The sequence below is a fragment of the Octodon degus genome, unplaced genomic scaffold (genome assembly GCF_000260255.1).
Source record: "Octodon degus isolate 3935 unplaced genomic scaffold, OctDeg1.0 scaffold00197, whole genome shotgun sequence".
Taxonomy (NCBI): domain Eukaryota; kingdom Metazoa; phylum Chordata; class Mammalia; order Rodentia; family Octodontidae; genus Octodon; species Octodon degus.
The window spans coordinates 1124876-1135975 of record NW_004524773.1 but is presented as its reverse complement, the minus strand read 5'-3'; the positions used below and the strand labels follow the sequence as shown (position 1 = coordinate 1135975).

The 11100-nt window shown below is 44.0% G+C and overlaps 1 protein-coding gene across 1 annotated transcript in view; it reads left to right on the top strand.

Moving 5' to 3' along the window:
* The window catches only part of Gpatch1 (G-patch domain containing 1), a 38558-nt gene that overhangs the window by 6932 nt on the left and 20526 nt on the right, over nucleotides 1–11100 (top strand). Inside the window, exons 4-8 of the mRNA XM_023704476.1 lie at nucleotides 3829–3989; nucleotides 4602–4699; nucleotides 7528–7586; nucleotides 8293–8535; nucleotides 10141–10288. Coding sequence (XP_023560244.1) covers nucleotides 3829–3989; nucleotides 4602–4699; nucleotides 7528–7586; nucleotides 8293–8535; nucleotides 10141–10288 — 709 coding nt within the window. The remainder of the gene's footprint in view (nucleotides 1–3828; nucleotides 3990–4601; nucleotides 4700–7527; nucleotides 7587–8292; nucleotides 8536–10140; nucleotides 10289–11100) is intronic.

Below are 11100 nucleotides of genomic sequence, written 5' to 3'. Positions count from 1 at the left end.
GCAAGACCTATATAACAAGAAATGTAACTTTTGTGTCTGATAAGGTCAGTAAAGTTCCCTCAGGATTTATCCTGAATCCCTATACCACAGTTAGTAGATCCTTTGTGAGTGTCAGCCATGTGGATGAGTCACAGCCATTGCTTGACCAATTTGCTCTCTGTGAAAGCCTGAGAGAATGTTTTCTCTCCATGTGACTCATCTTAGGCACACTCTACATCATTGATCACATTCCTCAGTGGCCCCATAATCTCCTTGTTCAGAAAATTTGGGACACAACTGATTACAGACCAAAAAACAGAGAAGAAAAAGGTCTGCGAGGACTGCCAACATTTTGGCCCTAGCCTTTCAAGCTCTGTGAGGACTCAGGACATAGGAGAACAATGGTTGTTATATAGCATGTTGTAGTCTTCTATTTAGTTGTTCAGATTACCAGATAAAAGCATGCAGACCCACTTTACTGGCCTCTACATTGGTCACCATGTGCCCTGCAACTAAAGCACTGGCATCCATTGCATTGGAAGATGACTTAAGCAAGGAACTGAAAAGCTGGTGTTTTGAAAGATTAAATACATTGATAAAGCCTTAGCTAACCTTATCAAAAAAAGAAAGAAAATTTCAAATCCATGCAATTAAGAATTAAAAGGGAGAAATCACTACAGATCCTGTGAAAATTCAGATCATCAGTACCTACTTCAGGAATCTTTAATACATTGGAAAACAGAAGAAATGGACAGACTCCTAGAAACACAGAGTATCAAAGTTAAATCAAGAAGATATAAAAATTCTAACCTAGTATCAGTTAATGAAATTAAAAATGTAATTTAAAACTTACCAATAATGAAAAGCCCATTGTTGCCTTTAAATTAGTTGTTTAGATTACTGCATATAGGGGCTGGGGAGATAGCTCAGTAGAATAAGTGCTTGCCTGGCAAGCACAGGGTTCTGAGTTCAATCCTCAGTTAAAAAAAAAAGAAGATTACCACATATAATCATGCAAAATTGGTCAAAAAATTAAAAAGAAAAGTTTAAGCTTTAACTATTTCTTCAATTGACTAGTAGAAATCAGCAGTACAATTATCCAAGCTATCCTGTGTATACACATATATTTTTTTCTTGTACCTTTCAGAATTTACTCTCTCATCTTCTTACAATAGGGAGACAATATGATGTTTACACATATGGGTCTGGTTTATTTCACTTCTGAGTATGGTCTCTAATTGCGTCCATTTATCTACAAAAGCCTCAAGTTTATGTTTTTTATAGCTGAGTAATATTCCATTATATAAAAATCTTTTTTATCCATTTGCTCAATTGATGGACATTTGCATTGTTTCCAAGATTTATCTGTGACAATTGTGTTACTATAAACATGGGTGCACATATATCACTGTGACATCATGTTTTGCGTTCTTTTGGGAAAATCTCCATGAGGGAAATAGTTGTGTTTTATGGAACCTTTAATCCTATCATTTTGTTTAGTAAAATTCTGTATCACTTCTAATGTTTGGTGTTTTTTGTTTGTTTTTTATTAATTTTTATTCTCTTTAAAAGATAATTAAGAGAAAGTAGCTCTCTGTGAAAACCTGAGAAAATGTTTTCTCTCCATGTGACTCTCCTTAGGCACATTCTACATCATCAATCACTTTCCTCTGTGGCCCCATAATCTTGATCAGAAAAGCTGGGACACAACTGAGTTACATGATGTTACAGTACAGGTTCTCCTATGTCCTAAGTGTTCACTGACCTTGAAAGTCTAGGGCCAAAATGTTGGCTGTCCTTGCAGCCCTTCTTTTTCTCTAATTTTTGGTCCACAAACTTAGGTTGTTAACCCTCCAGAAGAGAAGCTTATTATTATTACCCTGTAACGTAGACAGTTGAGGTTAACCTCACTATCTGTCTGATTATCAAACATCTTAGACATAATGGACTGTTGAACTATATTGGATTATTTTGCTGAATTCATGTACCTACAATATTTAAATGACAATGTAATACCCATCTCTGACAAAACTAAACAAAAAAAGGGGATACAAATGAATATTTTGTATCTGTATATTGAAAATAGAATAGATATATATAGCTACTTTCTCTTAATTCAGTGAATAGAAAGATTTGTTCTAATAGTGTTTGTGGATAGGGTATCATGTCTGCATCTTGTACAATGAATAACCACTAAGACAACAATATGCAATGTATTAATTATTGAAACTGTCGTACTAATCGGTTTTAAAACTGTCTCATTGCTATTTGTTTCTCAATAAAATTAGTTAAAAAAAAAAAAAAAGTACCCATCCAGGTTACACCCCTCAGTGACCCAGCCCAACAGGCCCTGCCTCCTCACAGCAATTCAGCTGCTGAACTTATCCATGGAGGAATCCACCGATGAGTACAGCGCCCCACCATCCAGTCACCTTCCACATGTGAGACTTTTGGGAGGCATTTGAGATCTACCCTGTAAGAAAATCCAAGCTGCAATAGTCATAAATCATGTGTAATGAGAAGTTTACATGCACTGAGGCCCGTGGCGCGCTCTCGTCATCTTCCCCACATCGTCAGCACGTCCTTACTTTACTTCTCTTTCTGGTTGGAAGATGGGGGCAAGTGGTTCCAGTTGGCACATCCAGGACATCATCTGTAGCAGGTGACTTGCTTCTTGTCCTGTCCTGGGAGCAGAGAGACCTTTCACCTCAGCCCTACAGTGCATTTGCCCTCATGTGTGCTGAGACAAGCTGTTTTCCATGCCCGTTCCTAGTGTAGTCTCTGGCAGGGGAAGTGGGACCAAGGCGACTGGCTTGAGTAAGACAGGAACCCCACTGGCTAACCCTGTCCCCTGACAGTAGGCACCTGTCCTGAAGTGAATGGTGACAGAGACAAAGCAGCAGCTTTGGGGCTCTGTGAGGGAAGGAAGAGGCACAGTGGCTGTTGTACAGGGGCCACAGCACCTGCCCAGGATGTGCACGGCACCTTGTCGAGGCTCGGCACTTGGGATTCACAGTGCTTGCTGGCTGTGGACTTAAGCGTGTCCTTTCTCACTGACCTTCAATGCGTCGAGCGCAACTTGCATCCAGCCTTTCCAGCATGGCGCTGTATGTGTGGTGCCACTGAGCCCTGTCTTTGACTATCAGCCTTATCTTATGTGAGGAGGATGAGGTTTGCAAGTTAGAGCATGAAGTGTGCCACTTTCCAGCTACATCTTGTAGTTTTAACTTATTTTCTTTTAAAGAAAAATGAACTGGGATGGTGGCGTATGCCTGCAATCCCAGCACTCAGGAGACTGAGGCAAGAGGATCACTGCAAGTTCGAGAGCAGCCTGGGGCTACAAAGTGAGCTCAAGGTCAACCTGAACTGCATAGTGAGACTCGGCCTCAAAAATAAATAAATAAAGCACCGCAGCCTGGCATAGTGGTGCATGCCTGTAATCCCAGCACTCAGGAGGCTGAGGCAGGAGAATACTTTGGAGTTTGAGGCCAGCCTGGACTACAAAGTGAGCTCTAGGCCAGCCTAAACTACATAGAGAGACCCTGTCTCAAAAAGTTAAAAAAAGAAAAAAGAAAAATGAGCCACGCCTAGTGGTGCATGCTTGTACCAGGAAGCTGAGATAGGAGGGTCTCAGCTTGTATGCACGAGGGGTAATTTAGCATCTTGGTAAGACCCTGTCTCAAAATAAATTATTGGAAGATAGCCTAGTGAAGAGGTCCTCAGTTCATCTCCACTACTCACCCCAAACAAAACCAAAAACAGACAAAAGAAAAGTTAAAGCTATATATGTATCGTGTTGACTCACTTCCAAATGATGTAATTCTGTTCTAATTTTTTCTTTTTCTTAAGGATCTTAGTGAATTTGGGATAGCACCTAAAGCAATTGTTACCACAGATGATTTTGCTTCCAAAACCAAAGATAAAATACAAGAAAAGGCCAGACAGTTGGCAGCTGCCACTGCCCCGATTCCTGGAGCCACTCTGCTTGATGACTTCATAACACCGTCCAAGTGAGGAGAACCTGCTTCTGGTTGTTTGATGATCATATTTAGGGAGAGTTGGGTGGCAAGTAACAGCAGCCTTCTTAGACTAGAATTGTAAGCACAAAGGTGGGCACCGCTGACATGGACTTGTCCTCCTACATGGAGCAACTCAGGAACCTCATCCCCAGCTCTGCTGCTGGGGTGCACGGAGGCTGGGGTGCTGTTAGGAACTGGCTGGGCTGCTTCTGACCTCCCGCACGGGGCTGCTGGGCTCTCCCTGGCTGCCTCATTCTGCCTGTTCTCCTTCATACCTGTTCCTGCTCCTGGGCATGTGGCCTGCCCAGGCAGCCTCAGGCCTTCGTGGTTGCCCCACTTGCTGGGCAGGGACAGTCTATAGCCCCTAAGCATCTGTGCCAAAGGCCGAGGAGAGAGGGCATCTGATCACGTTCCCAAGGTCAGGCATCCCTCACACCCAGCCCGCTGCGGCTGAGATGGCAGGAGTGCTAATCTTGGGTAGGAGGGGATGGCACTCAGGAAGACAGGCACAGGAAGTGAAGGTCTAGGACTCAGAAGCTGCCTGTTCCATACCGTATTCACTAATGGTGTAACGAGTTCATTTCCGATGTCTTTATGTACTAGATTGTCTGTTGGTTTTGAATTGCTAAGAAAAATGGGTTGGAAAGAGGGACAAGGAATCGGTCCTCGAACAAAGAGAAGGCCACGCCGACAGAAGCCTGGTATGCCTATTGATGTCATTCATTTGCAACATGATTTAAAAATTTGTGCCTTTTTTTTTTTGAGAGTCTTGCTATGTAGTTCAGGCTGACCATAAATTACATTATTTGGAAATGATTCAACACAATACATTATATAGCTTTAAGTTTTGTTCTTTTTATGTCTGTTTGATGTAGCTAAGGATGACCTTTTTTTGTACATTTTAGACATACATAATGATAACATCATAGGGGATTGGTACGTGCACATCCTGTACACGGCAGATCGTGCTCTTCTTTTTCCCCCATTCCCCTGCACTCCCTTCAATCCCTCTTCCCCTCCTTATTATTATTATTATTTTTTATTTTTATTTTTTTTGGTATATGTGCTGCTGAATCGAGCACTCCCCTCATTTATAAAAATCTTTGTTTCCATTTTATCCTTTTAATCTGTTGGAGACAGGGTCTCGCTCTGCAGCTCAGGCTGGCCTTGAGCCCACTTTGTAGCCAGGGCTGATCGCCAACTCCCGATGGTCTTCCCGCCTCTGTCTCCCCAGTGCTGAGAGTACAGGTGTGCACCACCACGCCCGGCCCATCTTCCCATGTGTATTATACATTTTGGTCATGTTTACACTTTTTGTTTCTGGTACCAGAGAAACAATGTAGTATTTCAACATGTGTGTCCAATTTATTTCACTTAAGAGTGTGGTCTCAAGGTGTATTCATTTAGCTAGAAATGTCTTAAACCTAAGTTTCTTTATGGCAGAGTAGTACAAAAAGGCCACATCTTTGTCCACTCACCAGCTGGTGGTCATTTGGGCTGCTTCCAAGTTTGGGTATTGCAAGCGGGGCCACTGTGAACATGGGTGCGCATGGATCGCTGTGGTGTGATGCTTTCGATTCTTTTGGAAGGATACCAAGAAGAGGAATAGCTGGATCAATTGGAAACTTGAGTTCTAGTTTTTTGAGGAGTCTCCACACCCACTAACAGTAGAGAAGCTTCCTTTTCCCCCACAGCCCCTGCAGCATTTGTTATTGGTTGATTTCTTGATGATAGCCATTCTTTCTGGAGTGTTGTTTTAATTTGCATCTCTCGAATGACCAGTGATGTTAAACATTTTTCATATATTTATTTGTCATATCTAATTACTCATCTGAGAAATGTCTGTTTATTTCAGATGCCCATTTTTGGATTGGGTCTTTAAATTTGGAGGAGTCTTTTTTTTAATCTTTTTATCCTTTATTTATTGCTATGGGGTCTCACTACGCAGCTTGGATTCATAATGATCCTCCTGCCTCAGCCTCCCTGGTGCTGGGATTACAGGCATGCGACACCATGCCCTGTTTTGGAGGCCGGCTCCTGCTGGGTTGGCACAGCATGTGGTACCAAGGATCGAAACCGGGTCCTTGCACTTACCAGGCAGGCGCTTAGACCGCTGAGCTATCTCCCCTGTTTAAGTTCTTTATATATGCTAGGTATTCGTCCTTTGTCTGAGGAACAACTGGCAAAATCTATTTCCCACACAATGGGCTGTCTTTCCACTCTGTTGATGGTTGCTCTTGCTATGCAAAAGTTTTTGAGGAGTTTATTTTCAGTTGTTCTTTTTTTTTGTAGAACCAGGGATTGAACTCAGGCCCATGTGCTTGCCAGGGAAGCGCTTATTCTACTGAGCTAACTCCCTGGCCTCTCCAGTTGTTTATTCTTTATGATGTCATTGTATAATTGGGGTTTTGTTCATAAAGTCTTTGCTTACACCAATGTGTTCATGAGTTCTTCCTAGTCTGTCTTCCAGAAGATTCCATGTTTGTACTGTAATATTTAGATCTCTGGGGGCCGGGGAGATAGCTCAGTAGAATAAGCACCTTCCTGGCAAGCACAGGGTCCTGAGTTCAATCCCCAGTACTGAAAAAAAAAAAAAAAATTAAAAACAATTTTTAGATCTTTTTTTTTTGTGGAACCGGGGATAGAACTCAGGTTCTTGCACTTGCCAGGCAAGCGCTTATTTCACTGAGCTATCTCCCTGGCCCCAATTTTAGATCTTTGATCCATTTTGATTTTAGTTTAGTGCCTGGTGAAAGCTATGGATCTAGTTTTAATTTTTGGCATGTGGAAAGTCAATTTTAAGTCCAAGCTGCCCTTGAACTCATTCTGGTCCACTCTCCTGCCTCAGCCTCCCAAGTACTTGTGCCACCACACCCAAGTCTAAGGCTTTTTATGTACAGCAGATTATAGCTCCCAGAAAGATTGTACTCACCACATTCCCACCAACAGGGTATGAAAGTCCTTGTTTCCTGTCTTCACTGGAACTCCATCACAGGCTAACCTGAATGCTCTGAGAGCAGACGTTGTTTCCTGGGGGTTCTTCCTTGTGCTGGGGAAGCAGTGTTACTTACTTCTGGTCAGCCCTGCGTGGGGCTGGCTGCTGGGAAAATCTTCTAGTGATGTACTTAGTGATGCACCTCTGACCCTAAAAGCTGCAGCCTTTTTTTTTTTTTTTTTTAATGTATTGGGTTGTTGCAGGGTCTCACTACGTAGCTCAGACTCTTGGTGATCCTCCTGCTTTCAGCCTCCCCAGCCCTGGGAGTACAGGCATGCATGCGCCAGTAGGCCCAGACTCTGGCCAGCTTAGCCTGCCCTGGGGGCAGGGCTGGTGCAGCATTTGGTGCTGGGGATCAAACCATGGTCCCTACCCTTGCCTAAGCTTTCCAAAGCAGGTGCTTTAGCCTTCTGAGCTACCTTGCCAGCTCCTGCAGCCCTTTAGAAGCACAGGCATGTGCTTCTGAAGATGACCAGTGAGTTGGGATTCTTTTGTTATTGCTCATGGCTAATGTCTTTGAAATCTCTTTTCCAGATCCTGGAGTAAAAATCTACGGCTGTGCATTGCCCCCCGGAGGCTCTGAAGAATCAGAGGTACTGAGTTCCCCACAACCTGTTTCTTTATGACCCTGAGGTTTTAGGGTTTGGCACAGTTTTAGACATCCAACCGATCTCATTACTGTGGAATGCCCACGCCCAGGACTCCTCGTGTTCTGTCGGATGATGTCGGGAGCGCACCTGCACCTTAGCTGTCCTTCGTGTGTTCAGTTTCGTTATGGAACTGTGTTACTATCATTTGTGTGAAGATGTGATGAGGTCATTGGTGACAGTGTAAATGAAAGTTTAGTGATTATCTTTTTGGAATTAGTCATTGTTATGTTATGTTATGTTATGTTATGTTATGTTATGTTATGTTATGTTATGTTATGTTATGTTATTTTTTTTGCTCCGAATGCCCTCAGGGGTGGTTTGGCTGGCTGGAGTGTTGTGGGGATCAAACTACAGCAACCTGAGGCTGAAAGCTTTGCCGAAGCAGCCACTTAAAGAACTGAGCTAGGGCCAGGCCCCTTTTTAAAAAAATTTTTAAATGGGTAACTTAACTCAGTTTTTTGTTTTTGGCTTTGGTTTTTTTGCGGAACCAGGGATTGAACTCAGACCCTTGCACTTGCTAGGGAAGCGCTTATTCCACTGAGCCATCTCCCCAGCCCCTGGAATTAGTCACTTTTAAAATAGTACTGTATGGGTTTACTTTTGGCCAGGGAATGACTCATCTTAATGCCATTTTAAACACTGGAAATAGGGTGAAGAGGATGAGTACCTGCCTGATAACGTGACCTTTGCCCCCAAAGACGTCACCCCTGTGGATTTCACACCGAAGGACAACGTACACGGGCTGGCGTACAAGGGCCTGGATCCCCACCAAGCATTGTTTGGAACTTCAGCCGAACATGTCAATCTTTTCAGTGGGGGACCTGAGGGAGCCAGCAATCTTCTCGGAGAAGCTGGACTTCATAAAGGAAGAAAACTGGGAATTTCAGGCCAGGTAAAAGTGATTCTGGGTCTGGTGAGATGGCTCAGTGGTCTAAAGCACCTACTTAGAACAAGCTAAGCTAAGCATAAAGCACAGGGACCTTGGTTCAATCTCCAGCACCACATGCCAGCCAGCCCCGCCCCCTGGTGGGCTGAACTGGCCACACACACTCAAAATAAATAAATAAATAATTTTTTTTTTTTTAAACCATGGTTTATTTTTTTCTCTTTCTTATTTCTATAAATAAATAAATTTTTTTAAAAAGTGATTCAGATACGAAGGCGGAATCACTGGTTAAAGAACATACTCTTGTGGTCTGATCTGCCTCTCTACTCATTGAGTGAATGAAGACTTTGAAGTGGTGGTGTTTTCCCAGCTAGTTTTCTGGAAGGCTTGTAAAGCACACTATCTTGATTTTAATAAAGGGCTCCTAAGAGCCTGTACCCATCTTTTCAGCGGACTTTATGTGTTGCCAAGGGTGACAATTGTGTTCTTACCTTGTGGGACAGGTAGAAAACTATTCTTTTTTGAGACAGGGACTCACTATGTATTCTAGTTGGCCTTTTTTTTTTTTTGGCAGAACCAGAGATTGAACTCAGACCCTTGTACTTGCCAGGGAAGTACTTATTCTACTGAGCCATCTCCGCAGCCCCTTCTAGTTGACCTTGAATTTGATCTGTAGCCCAGGCTGGCCTCAAACTCACACTCCTCCTATGTTAGTCTCCAGAGTGCTGGATTACAGGCCCATGCACAGCAGTACCCTTGCCCTTGTGGTTAGTAATATTTTAATTACAACCTACATCTCCAAAGTTAGATCCAAGTTTGACTACCTCTCGGATTATTTCCTAGTGCCACATATCCTATGTTGTGGGACACAGGATTAATCTTTATGTGGAGACTTGCTTTTTACTTTTGGAAAGATAAAGAGCTTTTCCTGATTGCCCATCCTCCCAAATGAATTCAGAGTTCTTTGTTAAAATGCATTTAGAGGAGCTGGTGAGATGGCTCAGTGGTCTAAGGCATCTACTTAGAACAAGCTTAGCAAAGCACAGGGACCGCGGTTCAATCCCCCAGCACCACATGCCAGCCAGCCCTGCATCCTGGTGGGCTGAGCTGCCCCCCCACAAATAAATAAATAAATAAAATTTTTTAAAAATGCATTTAGATTTTTACTAAAATCTAAATAATTACTTCCACCTCATCATTACTTTTTAATTCAAGTCCTTTCACAAAATTGAAGTTGTAGGAGACTTTGCCAGCAGGACTAGGAGTCCTCAGGGCCACCGATAGAGTAGCCGTGGTCCTCAGCCTGGCCACCAGCACTGGCCGCAGTGACCTGGAGGCCCTCTTCCAGCTTCTGTAGCGCAGCCTCTTCCTGTGCTAAGACCCAAACTCGCCCTTCTGCCGAAGGTAGAGGCCAGCTGCTCCAGGAGGCATGGCGTTTGCTGCTGGCCACAGTTTTCCAAGAGACTCGAGGCTGTGTTAATCTGGGGCTCTCCTTCGCGTCTTTCCTGGTCATCCAGTGACCGTTCATCGCTTCCTTCCGGAAGCTCTGTCTTCAGTGCGGACACGGCCCGGGAGCTGTGATTGCTCACTGGGAAGCCCTGTTCTCTGCAGGCCTTTGGTGTAGGTGCCCTGGAGGAGGAAGATGAGGATATTTATGCCACAGAAACGCTGTCGCGGTACGACACCGTCCTGAAGGACGAGGAGCCTGGAGATGGACTCTACGGCTGGACAGCGCCCCGGCAGTACCGGAGTCAGAAAGGTAACTGCACAGACCGGCGCCCCGGTGTGGGAGGGCGTGCCAGGACCTCTCTCGCGGAAGACACTGCAGGATCCGTGCTGGAGTGTTAGCCTCGTGGCGAGAAGAGAGGCCCGTGTGGGCTGGAAGGGAGAAGTGGCCTTCAGAGCAGGCCCGAGCCAAAACCCACCGTCAAGGCAGGACTGAGGCCAGGGAAGGAGCGAGTGCGCAGACAGCTGCTGAGTGCTGGGCAGAGGCGTGGTGGGTCGGAGGACGCGCTCGGGGCTCAAGGGCCAGGGCGGCTGTGTCAGCTGGTGTGGCTCGTGGGTTTGGGTTAGGCTACTTGATAGTACAGTATACTATAATTGTATATTTTAATTAATGTCAACCATATATTTATTTAACTGAGTTATGTATACATAATCATTAATATATCTATGCTATTGACAATGCATTGTATGTTGATTATACAAAATGTAATTATTGGTAAACATTCTTTATAAATTGTTAGGAGAATGAAGTTGATAATTGTAGATAGATAGATAGATAGATAGATAGATAGATAGATAGATAGAGATTTTTTGAGACAAGGTCTCACTGTGAAGTTCAGGCTGACCTTGAGCTCACTGTGTAACCCAGGCTGGTCTCAGACTTCCAGTGATCCTCCTGTCTCAGCCTTCTGTGTGCTGGGATTACAGGCATGCACCACCACAACTGGCCTTTTTTTTTTTTTTTTTTTTTTTGCGGAACCGGGGATTGAACTCAGGACCTTGTGCTTGCCAGGGAAGCACTTATTCCAAGGAGCCATCTCCCCAGTCCCTCATGATTGACTTTTA